This window comes from Tinamus guttatus, unplaced genomic scaffold (assembly GCF_059628265.1).
Source record: "Tinamus guttatus ecotype Peru unplaced genomic scaffold, ASM5962826v1 Tinamus_guttatus_pri_ptg000332l, whole genome shotgun sequence".
In the NCBI taxonomy this organism is placed as follows: domain Eukaryota; kingdom Metazoa; phylum Chordata; class Aves; order Tinamiformes; family Tinamidae; genus Tinamus; species Tinamus guttatus.
In genome coordinates this window covers 2,175,392-2,189,794 of record NW_028288866.1, presented here as the reverse complement: position 1 = coordinate 2,189,794, position 14,403 = coordinate 2,175,392, and the positions used below count along the sequence as shown (strand labels likewise).

At 63.4% G+C, this 14,403-nt stretch overlaps 2 protein-coding genes across 2 annotated transcripts; one reads left to right on the top strand and one right to left on the bottom strand.

Annotated features, from left to right (window-relative positions):
• The first annotated feature begins 607 nt into the window (after window positions 1-607).
• LOC104570501 (chloride channel protein ClC-Kb) lies at window positions 608-4,596 on the top strand. The gene is made up of 19 exons (XM_088529503.1): window positions 608-773; window positions 851-979; window positions 1,223-1,351; window positions 1,440-1,579; window positions 1,680-1,757; window positions 1,861-1,939; window positions 2,028-2,153; window positions 2,245-2,329; window positions 2,454-2,555; window positions 2,645-2,729; window positions 2,807-2,965; window positions 3,045-3,114; window positions 3,219-3,320; window positions 3,444-3,657; window positions 3,739-3,875; window positions 3,951-4,030; window positions 4,117-4,194; window positions 4,307-4,393; window positions 4,475-4,596. Exons 1-19 carry the CDS (start codon window positions 608-610, stop codon window positions 4,511-4,513), a joined length of 2,085 nt encoding a protein of 694 aa, XP_088385629.1. The 3' UTR covers window positions 4,514-4,596.
• An 862-nt stretch (window positions 4,597-5,458) lies between these two features.
• EPHA2 (EPH receptor A2) lies at window positions 5,459-14,403 on the bottom strand. The gene is made up of 17 exons (XM_088529615.1): window positions 14,325-14,403; window positions 11,956-12,023; window positions 11,192-11,858; window positions 10,583-10,738; window positions 9,811-10,143; window positions 9,612-9,736; window positions 8,648-8,807; window positions 8,439-8,538; window positions 8,225-8,280; window positions 8,006-8,131; window positions 7,724-7,906; window positions 7,493-7,554; window positions 6,938-7,147; window positions 6,715-6,864; window positions 6,257-6,450; window positions 6,015-6,170; window positions 5,459-5,659 (listed from the first exon to the last, which is right to left on the bottom strand). The coding sequence occupies exons 1-17, from the start codon at window positions 14,401-14,403 to the stop codon at window positions 5,560-5,562; spliced, it is 2,925 nt and encodes a 974-aa protein (XP_088385741.1). The 3' UTR covers window positions 5,459-5,559.

Genomic DNA, 14,403 nt, shown 5'->3' with positions numbered 1-14,403 from the left:
AGCGAAGGGCTGCGCTCGCGGCGGCGCCGGGAAGGGACCATGTAAGGCGTTATTGCCCGGGCCCCCGCGCCGGCCCGGCTGACCCGCTGGGCGGCCCTGCCAAAAAATGCGGCGGCCGGGCCAGGCTTGCGGCGCGTCGGGGCCGCCTGGCCCGCGGCCCGGCCACGCGCTGCCCCGGGGCAGCGAGGGGGCCTCCGGAGCTCCAAAACGCAACGCTGAGTAATTGCAGCTGGTGCCTGAGTCACGGTCGCCCGCCGCGGCCACTTGCGGGCCCGCTTGGTGCCGAACGGCCTCGGGGCACCTCGGGCCACCCTCCGCGAGAGCATCGTGAGCGTCCCCGCGCGCGGCGGAGAGCGGCCGCGTCCGCCCGGGAAGAGGAGGGCGATGGGTGCGCGGGGCGGGAGGCGGCCTCCCCGCGCGCTCCGGCCGGCGCCGGCTCCGGCCGCGCCGGGCTGGGTGACTCTGTCAAGGTCGTTCTTAATGAGCCCGCGGCCGGGGCAGGGCTGGGGCTGCGCAGAGGCTGGCGGCGGAGGCGGCCGCGCGGTGCCAGCAGCCCCGGCAAGGTGAAGCCGGGGGAGCTCCCCGAGCACCTTCCAGCCCCGCGGAGATGTTGGATAGCGCCGGGGACGCGGAAATCTGCCCTCCTGCCGCCTCCGAGGCTGGCGTGGAGCCCAGGGACGGCGACAGGTTGGAGGAAGAGGAGGCGGTGGAGCGGGTGCTGGTGTGGGAGAAGAGCTGGCGACCCTGCCCCAAAGCCCGGAGGCGGCTCCAAGGTGAGGGCCACCTCGGTGGGTCCCCGGGTGCCGTTGGTTGATGGGGGGGGCGGCTCACAAGCCCCGGCATCCCGCAGGGTGCCTGGGGTTCGTGCGGCGGCAGCTCTTGCGCGTCGGCGAGGACTGGTACTTCCTCTTCGCCCTGGGCGTCATCATGGCCATGATCAGCTTCATGATAGACCTCATCATCTTCAGGCTCTTCGAGGGTAACGCCGACCTGCCCGGGAGCACCGGGCGGTGGGCACCGGAGCGGCGCCCTTGGGGTGCTGGCACCCTCTGGGCATCCTGGAGTCCCTCCAGGGCTTGATCCCGCTGGGAAACAACGGCTGTTGTGTGCGTGGGGTGGAACGGCGGGTGCTGGAGGACCCGAAGGCCGGGAAGGAGACGCTCGGCCCCGGCGTGCCTCCCAGCGGGTGCTTTCCCTCTCCTTCCCAACGCTTCTTTCCTAGCCCACCGCTGGCTCTACCGAGAGATTGGTGACTATGCGGTGCTCAAATACCTCTCGTGGACCATCTACCCGGTGGCCTTGGCAGCCTTCTCCACCGGCTTCTCACAGAGCATCACGGCGCACTCGGGGGGTGAGCACTGGCCGTGGCACCAATGGGACCTCCCAAAAGCCCTGGGGAGAGGCCCTGGAGTCTGAGCATCCCATCTGTGTTTCCTCAGGCTCCGGCATCCCTGAGCTCAAGACCATCCTCACGGGTGTCATGCTGGAGGACTACCTGTCCATCAAGAACTTCGGCGCCAAGGTGGTGGGGCTCACCTGCATGCTGGCCTGCGGCAGCACCGTTTTCCTGGGCAAAGTGGTGAGTAGCCCAGTGCCGGGCTGGGATTCATCTGCGGATGCCGTGCTCCCGGGGGTGGGATCCAATGGGATCCAGCCTTTGCTCAGCCCGGTATCCCCAGGGCGCCTGCGTGCACATCTCTGCCATGCTGGCAGTGTACCTGGGCAAGATGCGGACATCAGTGACCAAGGAGTACGAGGTGAGGCTGTCGCTGCTTGGTTTTCGGGTTCCATTCCCTGCCATCTTCCCCTTTTCCCCCCCAAAAAAAATCAGAATGTGGCTCATGGGCAACTCCTCGGCAGGACAAGTTCAAGCAGAACGAGATGCTGGTGGCGGCGCATGCAGTCGGGGTGGCCACGGTCTTCGGGGCGCCCATCAGCGGTGAGAGCGCGGCGCCCGCGCGCCCTGGCCAGGGACGGGCCACGCGGCGGGGGCGCCAGCGGCCGCCGTCACCTCCCCTTGTGCCCAGGGGTGCTCTTCAGCATCGAGGTGATGGCCTCCCACTTCGCCGTGCGCGATTACTGGCGGGGCTTCTTCGCCGCCACCTGCGGCGCCTTCATGTTCCGCCTCCTGGCCGTGTTCAACAGCGAGCAAGGTGAGGCCGGCGCGGGCAGCGCGGGGACCGCGCGTCCCCGCTCAGCGCGGAGGCCGCTGCCCCGGCCCCACGGCCTCCTTCCTCCTCCCAGAAACCATCATCGCGCTCTTCAAGACCAACCTCAAGCTCGATTTCCCCTTTGATCTCCGGGAGACCTTCTTCTTCCTCGCCCTGGGGTACGGAGCAGCACGGGTTGGGTGCAGGAAACATTTTTTCCCATGCGTGGCACGGACACTGTTTTTTGTTGTTGTTTCCTGAGGGCCTTCAGCATTCCCACCCCATCTCCTCTCGCTTCGGCAGGGTCATCTGCGGGGTGGTCGCCTGCGCCTACCTCTTCTGCCAGCGCTGGCTGCTGGGCTACGTCAGGGTGAACAAGTTCACGGCCAAGCTGCTCCGCACGGAGTGAGCGTCGCCGCGCGGCGGGGACGGGAGGGAGCGGGCGGGAGCCGGGCTGGCCCGCGGGAGCCCCCAGCGCGTCCCTCGCCCCGCAGCAAGCCCGTCTACACGGCGCTGATCGTGCTCCTGCTGGCCTCCATCACCTTCCCCCCCAGCCTGGGCCAGTTCATGGCCTCCCAGGTGAGTGGCCGGCGTGGCGGATTCGGGGGTCTCTCCCTCATGGGACTAAAGTCACTCGGGTCGGGTGTCTGTCCCAGCTCACCATGAAGGAGTACCTGGTGTCGCTCTTCGACAACCGCACGTGGGGCGAGCTGGGCTGCGACGCGCCGGCGGGCGGCCCCCGCCACCTCTGGCAGGAGTGGTGCCACCCCTCCGTGTCCTTCTTCGGCACCTTGGCCTTCTTCTTGGTCATGAAGGTAGGTGCCCCCCACCAGAACCCTTCCTGGGGGGTGCAGGGTCCATCCCACTGCCTTGGCTCCCCTCCTGTCCCCCCAGTTTTGGATGCTCATCCTGGCCACCACTTTGCCACTGCCCGCCGGCTACTTCATGCCCATCTTTGTGTACGGTGAGTCGGTCGCATCCAGCCGCCGGTGCTGGGACGTGGTGAGGGGTGTCCATCCGTCCCCCCAGGAGGTTCAGCACCATCCACCCCGTACCCCTCTTCTGCAGGAGCTGCCCTGGGGCGCTTGGTGGGCGAGACGGTGGCCGCGCTCTTCCCCCAGGGCGTCACCATGGGGTACCCGGTTGTCGCCGGCGGCTACGCTCTGGCTGGTAGGTGAAGACAGAGAAAGCAATAATAATAATAAAACACACAATAAAGTTGTATTGTGGGGTGGAGGACGTTGTTATGCGAGGGGCTCACTCACGCACCGAGCGCGCCGGGTCTCTGCGCAGGGGCGGCGGCGTTCTCGGGGGCCGTGACGCACTCGGTGTCCACGGCGCTGCTGGTGTGCGAGGCCACGGGGCAGCTGGCGTGGGCGCTGCCCGTCACCGCGGCCGTGCTGGCCGCCAACGGCGTGGCGCAGAAGTGGCAGCCCTCCTTCTACGACGGCACCATCATCGTCAAGCGGCTGCCCTACCTGCCGCCCATCCGCAGCCGGCACATGGCGTGAGGACCCTCCCGGGTGTCTCTTTTTTCAGGAATTGTTATTTTTGAGGGGTGTTTTCACCTTTTCCCCCCCGCCCGTAGCTCCTACCGGGTGCTGGTGGAGGAGTTCATGAGCCGCCGGGTGCTGTCGCTGGCCAAGTCGGCCGCGTTCGGCGAAGTGCTGGCCACGCTGACGGCCGCCACCGACGCCGCTGACTTCCCCGTGGTGGAGAGCGCAGGTAGATGATCCCCCCCGGATCCGTGCGTCCCCCCCATCACCTTCACTGCTGTCCGTCTCCCTCCTTTCCCCATAGAGACGCCCACGCTGGTGGGCACCGTGAGCCGCACGGAGCTGGTGGCCTTTCTGCAGAGCCACGGTGACGCCGGCGAGAAGGTGACCCCCGTCCTCCCCAAAAAGACATTTATTTCTTTTTTTCCCCCCCCATGGGGTGTTTCCAACTTTTTTTTTCACCTTTGCAGCCGGCGGGGACGGTGGGGGACGACTGCACCATCGAGCCCATCATGCTGCAGCTCTCGCCCTGGACCTCGCTGCACCAGGTAGCGGCTGCGGGGCAGGAAAGCGGAGCGGGGCGCTGGGAGGGGGCAGAATCCAATGGGTCCATCCGTCCGTCCGTCCATCCCTGCATCCATCCGTCCGTCCGCCTGGCAGACCCACCACCTCTTCGAGCTGCTCAAGCTGCAGCGGCTCTTCGTCACCCGCGGCGGGGAGCTGGTGGGAGCGGTGACACGGGCCGAGGTGAGGATGGCACCAGGGGGGACACGGGGATGGGGTCACACACATGCGACAGGCCACATGCAGCCGCTCCGTCTCTCGCAGCTGCGGAGAGCCATCGAGGAGCTCGCCCATCCCCAGTGACAACCTTCGGCCTTCTCCTCCTCCTCCTCCTCACCGCAGCAGGGAGGGAGCCCGCAAAGCGCCAGGAGGGCTGAGGCCGGGACCGCTCATTGCACCGACAGCAGCGGCCCAAGAAGCGCTGCCCTCCATGGCCACGTGTCACTGCGGCGCCAGAAAAAGGGGACAAAAAGGGGATTTTTTTTTTAAGAAAAAGAAGGCACAAATTTATTAAAACCATTTATTAAAACCAGATTTATTAAAACCTCACAAAAAATAAAACCGTTAAATCATCAATGGGGAGAGGAAGAGGGTGAGGGGGCAGAGTGCGGCGTTTCCGAGTGCTGTTTCCACCCCCCCTTACAGGCAGAAAGCTGGGGAGAAATGTGATCGCTCTCAATAAATATAAAAATATATAATAAATTATGTTAAAAAAAGGGGGGAAGGGGAGAAGGTAACACTGGCAGCAGAGCGAATGGTGTTTGGGGGGAGGAATTAAAAAATAATTAAAAAATAAAAAAATAGACGGGCTGCGGCACGGGAGTTGGGGCAGAATAAATAGGGAAAAAGGAAGGGAAAAGAGGAGCCGGGTTGGGGTGGGGAGAAGCCGCAGCCGGGGCCAGGGGCAGCCCTGCTCTTGAAATGTGGGAAAAAAGAGGAAAAACCAACCCTAAACAACCAAAAACCCTTAAACCTACTGAAAGAGAAGAGGGCCCGGCCTGAATGAGGCATTTTAAATTAACATATAGGGAAAAGGGCCGGAGGCGAGGCGGAGGAAATCTGGTTTTTTTCCTCCCTGTTTTGAAATTTTAACTTGATTTTCTTTTTGAAAGAGGGGGCATTTTCTTACCCCTTTTGCTCCCCCTGCCCCCTCCCTGCTTCACCAAGGAGCATCTCCTGAGCCACGGCACCTGCTCCGGTGCGAAAAATCTCAATAATAATAATAATATAATAATAATAAAAACCCTCTCTTAATTCTAGAAACAATAAATAAGACCGGCTCGGCGGCGGCCGGGCTCCCTTCACTGCTCCGCTTCAAGTATTTCGGGGAGGCGGGGGGTCCCCCCGGCTCAGACGGGGCCGGCGCCGAGCTGGTCCCTCAGTGCCACCAGGCTGCAGACGATGCGTTTTTGGTGGCCCGGCAGGCGCACGCCAATCCGCTTGATGTCCCTGCGGGAGCAGGGGAAGCGGTTAAAGGGGATAATGAGGATGGGTTGGTCATGAGCATTCCCTGGGGAACGGTTGATCCCCAAAATCCCTTTGGGATGATTTGGTCTTAAGCATCCCTTGGGAATGGCTTGATCCCCGGGAGCCCTTAGGGATGGGTTGTTCCTTTGGGGACAGGTTGGTGCCCACCATCCTTCGAGGACGAGTTGGTCATGAGCATCCCTTGGGAACACTCGGGCCTTGAGTATCCCTCAGGGAACATCCAGCCCCAAACCCTGCTTGCCCCATGGAGGAGACATCTGCCCCACACCACAGAGGGGACACGTATCCGTCCCCAGCCCCGCAGCGTGACACTCACTCTGTGCTCATCGCCGCCACCTTCTCCAGGGTGCTGTAGCCAGCAGCCAGGAAGTGCTCCGTGTACTGGGGCATCTTGATGGACTCGAGCCACTCGGCCACGGAGCGGAAGGGGAGCCCCTCGGAGCCGCTGGCGCTGGGCAGGCGCATGGAGACCCTGCGGGCGGCCGGTGCTACCTCCAGTCCCCAGAAGAGCCACCCGTCACCCACGCGGCCCCCCAGCTCCCCAGCCCACGGGCTCACCGGGGGTCGAAGTCTGCCAGGGCGGCGAGGGAGTCGGGCGCCCGGATGAGCTTGTCGAGGATGCCGAGGATGTCGGCGAAGCGGGGCCGCCGGCCCCGGTCCTGCAGCCAGCACTGCAGCATCAGCTGGTAGATGGCCGAGGGGCAGGCGAGCGGCGCCGGCAGGCGGAAGCCCTCGCTGATGGCCTTCATCACCTGCGGAGCGGCCGTGGCGACGTTGGTGGGGTGGCCATTGGGCCCCGAGTTGGGGGCTGGTGGTGCAAAAGGGCTGGGGACGGTGACATGGGAACAGGGGTGGTGGAAGTTCAAAGGGGCTGGTGGTGGCGGTGCAACAGGGATGGTGACATGCACAGGGGCTGGTGACAGTGTAACGGGCACGGTGACATGCACTGGGGCTGGTGACTGTGCAATGGGCACGGTCACATGCACTGGGGCTGGTGGCACCAGCAGCAGCCTCACCTCGTGGTTGGACATGTCCCAGTAGGGCCGCTCGCCGTAGGACATGACCTCCCACATGACGATGCCGTAGCTCCAGACGTCGCTGGCCGAGGTGAACTTGCGGTAGGAAATGGCCTCCGGCGCCGTCCAGCGGATCGGGATCTTCCCCCCCTGCGGAGGCCGGCGGCGCTCAGCACCGGGCACCCGGCACCACCCGCGTGTCCTGTCCCCTGTCCCCACTCACGCTGGTGGTGTAGGTGGCCTCGGGGTCGTCCTCCAGCACCCGCGAGAGCCCGAAGTCGGACACCTTGCAGACCAGGTTGCTGTTGACCAGGATGTTGCGGGCTGCCAGGTCCCGGTGCACGTAGTTCATGCCGGCCAGGTAGTTCATGCCGGCCGCGATGCCGCGCAGCATTCCCACCAGCTGGATCACACAAAACTCCCCGTCCTTCTCCTGCAGCAAAACACGAAACCTTCTTAACCCCTCTTTTCCCATCCTCAGACTAAATCCAAGTTTTTTCCACCTGTTCCTGGTCTAAACTCAGCTTTCCCACCCATTCCCAGCTCTGGGTACTGATTCCACTGGCCGCCCCGAGCACAGGAATGGATCCTGGTGGGATTTTCCCACAGCAGCTGCACCCGCTCCAGTGCTTTCCTGGGGCTGGATTCCCCCTTGCAAAGCATTTTCCCAAAGCCAGGTAAATCCCGGCACCCAAATACATAACAAAAAAGCCATCTCAGGGGATGGCAAAACCTTCCCCCCATCCGGATTTATTTCCGGCCATCATGCATCGCCTACCCGCAGGAATTTGTCAAGTGCACCATTTTCCATGTACTCTGTGATGATCATGAAGGGCTTATCTGGAAAAAACAAAACACAAAAATGAGCTTATCAGCCGGTTAAAACCCCGCTTTTTTCCTGCAGGTCTCTGAAACAGGCACCAATTTGGGTGGTTTTTTTTTTTTTTTTTTTTTTCATTCTGTTTTCACCCGCGTTTGGGGCTAAGGAAGGGGGATGCCGGATGCTCACTCTTGGAGACGACCCCCTCGAGGCGGATGACGTTGTGGTGGCCGAACTGGCCCATGATGCCGGCCTCGCTGAGGAAGTCCACGCGCTGCTTCTCCGTGTAGCCGGCCTTCAGCGTCTTGATGGCCACGGGCACCTCCTTCTTGCCCCGCTTCAGCGTGCCCTTGTAGACCTCGCCGAATTCGCCTGCCCCGGGGGAGCGGTGAGTAAATATGGGCCCACAATATCCCCAAGAGGGGATATTTCCCCTTTTTTTTGTTGTTTTTTTCTCTTTTTTGGACCCACCTGCACCAATGACCTTCTGGCGGGTGACCAAGGCTGGGTGGATCTCGGTGGTGAACTTGAGCACCGCTTGGTTGGGGTCCTCGTAGGTGTGCGGGTCCACATAGGTCTTCAGCGGCTTGAGCTGCTCTATGGGGGGGACACATGGCAGGGTGAGTGTCCCCTCTGCCTGCGCGTGTCCCCTTGTCCCTGTCTGTGTCCATCCTTCTGTCCGGCGCTCACCTGACTTGGAGAAGTAGACGTCCTCGGAGGCCTGGCGTGTTCGCGAGTGCCGATTCCTGTGGGAATAAAAAGCCAGGATGAGCAGGATGCTCCCAGTGGAGCGCGATTCCCGCTGCACGAATCCCACTGCAAAAAAATACACCCTTTTCCTTTTATATTATTACTATTTTTCGTTTTTCCCCACCTCTTTTCCCAGAGAAGATAAAGCACCGACCTGCAGAAGATGTAGAGGAAGATGCTCAGCAGCAGGAGGACCACGACGACGCCGGCGATGGAGCCGCTGATGACAGCGGCGGAGGCCATGCCCTCGGCGCCTGCGGGACAAGGGGACGCACCGGGGCTCGAATCACCGTGTTCCCCACCAAAAAAGAGCCCCAAAGAGTTTTGGTTTTTTAAAATTCCCCCCTCAAAGCTCGCACTCACCCTCCGGGAGGGTCTCAAACTCGTGCTGGGGGCTGTAGGTGCCCTCGCCCTCCTGGGTGAGCGCCTGCACCCGCACCACGTACGCCGTCCCCGGCGCCAGCTTGGGGATGGTGACAGAGGTGTCCTCGCAGCGCAGCACCGAGTAGCTGTTCTCGTCCGCCTGGAGGTTGAGGGGAGCCAAGGGAGACGGGTTGAGAACGGCGCGCTCGTGACACGTGTGGCAGCTGGGTTGAGGCCGGGGTGCTTGTGGTGGCCGTGGCCGGGCCAAGGTTGGAGCACTCGTGACATGCATGGCTGGGCTGAGAACGGCGCACTCGGGGCACACACGGGTAGCCAGGCTGAAAACACCATGCTCGCAAGATGCATGGTATGGGTTGAGACCGGTGCAGTCGTGACATGCATGGCCAGGCTGAGACTGGCACACACGTGACACGCAGGACCAAGCTGAGGACAGCACGCTAGCAACGCATGTGGATGGGTGGAGACCGACTCACTCGTGACACAAATGGACGGCTAGGCTGAGAACATCATGACCACAACAGGCATGACCGGCCTGAGACTGATGTACTCATGACATGCGTGACCAGGCTGAGACTGGCGTGTTTGCAACGCACACTAGTGGGCTGAGACTGGTGCGCTTGTGACACGTGTGACCAGGCTGAGACTGGCGTGTTCATAACGCATATGACTGGGCACTCATGTGCGGTGCATGGCTGGGCTGAGACCGGTGCACTTGTGACACATGTGACCAGGCTGAGGACAGCACGCTCACGACAGGCATGACCGTGCTGAGAACGGCACTACAGGGACACGCGTGGCCAGGCTGAGCCCAGCACGCTCATGACATGCACGGCCAAGCAGAGACCGGCACGCTCGTGACACGCAACGAGGCTGAGAACGCACGCACGACACGCGTGGCCGGGCTGAGACCTGCGCGCTCGTGGCACGCGTGGCCGGGCCGTACCTTCTTGCTGTAGGTGACCTCGTACTTCCAGACGCGGGCGCGCTGCCGGGCCGGCACGCTCCAGGCCAGCGCCAGGCTGGTGGCCGTGCGGCCCTCGAGGCTGAGCGCCGTGACGCGCGGCGGCTCTGCGGAGGGAGGGCGCCGTGAGCGCGGCGCTGTGGCGGCCGCCGCGGGGCCCGCGGGCCGCGACCGTCCTCACCCGTCTGGTTGACGCTGACGGTGGCGGCGGCGACGCTGCGGCGCGGGCTGAAGGCGGAGACGCCGTTCCGCGCCTCCACGGTGAACGTGTAGGCCACGTGCGGCTCCAGGTCGGCCACGGCGAGCGCCGTGTCGCGCAGCCCCCGCGGCGGCGCCCCGTAGCGCAGGCCGCCCTCGCACGGCCGCCCCGGGCCGCCCTCGGCGCCGCGGCGCTCGCAGCTCACGCTGTAGGTGACGTCCCCGCGGCCGCCGTCGTCCTCCGGCGCCGACCAGCGCAGCTGCACCGCGGCCCCCAGCGCCTCGGCCGTCACGGCCCGCGGTGCCGACGGGGGCCCTGGCGCGGACGGCGCCGTCAGCACCAAGGCCCCGGCCCGGCCTCGCTCGCCCCGGCGGCCATCTGCCCCCTCCTGTCTCCCTTTCCCCCCATCCTGACGCAGCTTCCCCATCCCATGGGCCAATTTCTCCTTCTCCTGCCCCAGTTTCTCCCACTGAACATTAGTTTACCCCATCCCATGGGTCCGTTCCCTCCATCTCCCTGTCCTGCCTCAGTTCCCCCATCCCACAGGGCAGTTTCTGGTATCCCCTGCCTCAGTTTCCCCATCCCATGGCCAACTTCCCCCCATCCTTCCTCAATTTCCCGCCTCAGTTTCCCCATACGGCACATCACCTTCTCCACCCGGTGCCCGTTTCCCATCCCATGGGTCCGTTTCCCCCATCCCGCCTCCCTTTCCCGCTACGTCCCCGTCTCCCGCCCGTTCCCCGCGGACACCCACGCGTGCAGGGGGAGCCGGCCGGGTCGTCGGGCGCTCGGAAGTAGCCGTCCTCGCAGGGGCAGGCGCTGGAGCCGGCGGCCGCAGGCAGCGTGTGCGCCGGGCACGGCTCGCAGGCGCCGTCCGAGGCCTCCGCCTTGAAGGTGCCGGGGGGACACTCTGGGGAGAGCAGGAGGGACGCTCGTTTTGGGGCAAAAACCTTGTGGGAATCCATCCTCCCCCTTCCCTGAATGCTGTTATCCCAGGAAGAGGGGCCCAGAGCATCCCAGATTGGAGTGGGAAGGGGAGAGGACAGATGTAGGGGGGGTCTTGGGGTCACCCCACACTATCCAGCATTCCCTGGATAAAGATAAAACAACCCGGAGGTGGATCTTCTCCTCCCCAGTTTTCCCCATGCTGCCCCAGCTGAGCCCTGCTGCGCTCAGTGCACTTGTGCTCAAGGAGGGGGTGCCTGTCCCCGAAATACCCCGGATGCATCAGGAATTCATCTCCCCATCCCCTCCGCCCCCAAGAACATCCCATCTTTCCTCCTCCCCCCCAGGCAAGTCCCGAAAGCGACCGGAGCGTAGGGCGCCCGACGCGTCACGAGTTGCGCCCCGGCCTCAGCCTCACCCTCGCAGGTCTCGCCGGCGCCTCGCTGGTAGCCGGCGCGGCACAGGCAGCGCCCGATGGGCACCAGCCACTCGCCGTCGGCGTTGCAGTGCAGCACGGGCAGCGCGTCCGCCGCGGCGCCCTCCACGCAGGCGCCGCGCACCTCGGCCAGCGCGTGCGCCTCGCCGCCCGCCACCGTCTCGGGGAAGGCGGCCAGGCCGCGGCGCACGGCCGGGCACTTCTTGTAGTAGACGCGGACGGAGAGCAGGGCCACGCAGGCGCCCAGGTCCTGGAACGCCAGGTAGAAACCCTTGCGGCTGAGCGGCCCCACGGAGCGCACCTCGGTGTTGAGGCGCACGCTGCGCGCGGCGAAGTCGTCGCGCGCCGTGATCTCGTCGGGGGCGATGGTGTCGATCTTCTTGAAGAGGCGCTTCTGGAAGTTGGTGCCGTAGTCGACGTCGGACTCGGCGTAGTAGAGGTTGAAGGTCTCCTTGCAGGCGCCGGCGCCGGCGCCGGGGAAGCTGTTGCAGTCGCGCACGGTGAAGCGCAGCTCCACGAAGAGGCGGCGCGCTTCGCTGCGGTAGATCCAGTTGGTGCGCAGCCAGTTCTCCTGCTCGCCCTCCAGCACGTTGCACACCGCGTACAGGTAGATGAGCGAGTCGTTCATGACATTCTGCAGCAGGTCCCACTGCCGAGACAGGGGAGAAAAGCAGAAAAGGAGGTGTCGTGTTGGGGGGTGTCCCGGTGCCGCCGCCGGCCGCGCCAGCCGCCCCGCGGGCACCTACCCCTTTGCCGTAGGGATGCGTGAGCCAGCCCAGCTCGCCCTGCGCCTTGGCGAAGTCCAGCAGCACCACTGCGGGGAGACGGCAACGGGGGTCAGCGCCCGGCTGGGAATTTTGTCACCCACGGCCCCCCTGTGACACGAGTGCCCCCGTGGCCAGTGCCCTGCGGTGACATTTTTCCGCCCACGACTCCTATCCCAGTTTCCCGGGGTCAAAGGCCCCGCGGTGATTATTTTTTCCCACCATTTTCAGTGGTTTTATGCGCCCCCCCGGCCGCCACCAAAGTCGCCCTCCCTGTCGGAAAAAGGAAACGGAGGCCGGAGGGAGCCGGAGGAAGAGGAGCGGGAGGAAGGGGAGTGCGCGGAAGCTCCCGGCCGGCCGCCCCGTGATTCAGGCGCCAGGAATGCGCCCGGTGCACGCGCCGAGGCTCCCGGACGCCTGGGTTCACCGCGCCTGGCGCCGGGCCGCCGCAGACGGAATATGGGCTAAGGGGGGGGATTGGGATATGGACTGCGGGGGGAGGAGGGGGAAACGGGAGCCGGCGGCTGCATCTGAGGCCGGGCAAGCTCGTGACGTGCCCTGTGCGGACGGGGCAAAGTCTAAGGCTTGGCGTAACCGCCCGGCGCAAGGAACCGCAACCGCCCCCCTCTTAAAAAAACAGGGGCCAGGAAGGACGTTGCCGGCGGATATCCCGGCCTTCCCGCTCCATGGAAATTCCCCCCCCTCCTCTCCTCCTTTGCATGGAAAATAAATAAAAGATTTTAAAAATCCCGTCGGGATCTTTCTTTCTCCCGGGCTCAGGCGGCTCCCGCGTGCAATGAGTTGGCGGGTTCTCGGCAGGGCTGTGCCCGTGACGCAGCGGCCGGGGCAGAGCGGGGCACGAGGCCAGGCCGTGCCCAGCACTGAGTCAGGCCCGGGACAGCGAGTCCCGAGCGAGGCAGGAGCCCCACATTCCAGGGGGAAACTTTGCAATTAATAGTAATAGCAATAATAATTAATACTAATAATGATGATAATCCTGCACCCGGCTCCATTTTGCTGGCGCTGCAAAATTTATAAATAGCTGGGTGGCTTTTTCGGGGTTCACGTTGGAGTTTTTCTTTGCCCTCCCCCCAACCCCTTTTTACTCTTTCTGGGAATGCCACAAATTGCAACATCCCCCCCGCCGCCACCGCTCCAAATTCCTCCGTGCCAGAGCCTCACCGAAACCGAAGCCCAATTTCTTCTCCCCCCTTCCCAAAACCCCCGGCGGCAAATTCAGCCCCGACGCGGGGATTTATCCTTCCCCCCTCCTCCGCGTTTTTCCCCGGGTTAAAAAAGCAACTGGTTATTTTTCTTCTCCCTCTTTTTTTTTTCCCTTTCCAAAACACCCACCGGCCTCCCGGTTATTTGCATTCGCTGCGGTCGCAGCCGGATTCTTTCATCCTTCCCTTCGCAGCAGGCAGATTTCAGGCAGAGGCGCTTTGAAATCCCGGCTTTGCACCCCCAGATCCCACTTATCTTTTTGCAAAGCAAGGTGGGAAGGTGGGGTGGGGGGTGTCAGGCTTTTAATACCAGTCCCTAAAACCCTTCATTTTGCCCCAAACCTGTGCAGGTTTGGCTGCAAAAGCACTGCCGGGGAAGGGGACGCGGAGCTGGGGGACGCAAGGTGGAGGCGGTTTGTTTTTCCCAGTTTTCCTGACATTGTTCTCTGTATTCCTGGCCCAGATCCTGCCTGGATCATTGGGAATTTCAATGCATTTCACCTTCTTTTTATATTATTTTCTGCGAGTGGTTTCGGTGTCTTTTTCCCCCCTGGTTTCGAGGAACGCGGGTTCCCCCAACCCGGATCAGACGAGCAGGATCCGGCCCCCAGTGCACGGGTCAGGGAGGGTGGGGGGCTGCTCAAATCGCCCCCTCTAAAAAGGGACAAGCCCCAATTAACCCTCTCCCAACCTGAAACCTTTGCAGAGCCCCCAAGTTCCACAGTTCTCCCAGACTTTCTATGCGACAACCCGAAACCTCCGCGAAGCCCCAAAACTTTCGTAACGCTCCGCATTTTCCTTTGCGACGTCCCGAAATCGTTGCAAAAACTTTTGAAAGGGACCCCGAAACTTTTGCAAAGTCCCAAAACATCTGAAAGCGTCCCCGAAACGTTTGCAAAACCCCCCAAACTTCTGTAAACGTCCCCAAAACTTTGCAAAAAGTCCCGATCGGAGCCCGATCGCGCGTGTCCCCGCCGCCCGGCCCAGCACCGCCGCGCTCTCCCCGGGCCCCGCAGCACCCGTGGGTGCCGCCGGCCGGGGCGCCCCGTCCAAGATGAAATCCCCGTTTTTCCTCCCCGCTGCCCAGCCCCAACCCGGCTCTACGGACCCCCCCCGGTCCCCTCTCACCTTCCTCGGCGCCGTGGGCAGCGGGGGAGAGGAGGAGGAGGAGGAGGAGCGGGGGGAGGAAGGCGGGCGAGCGGGCCAT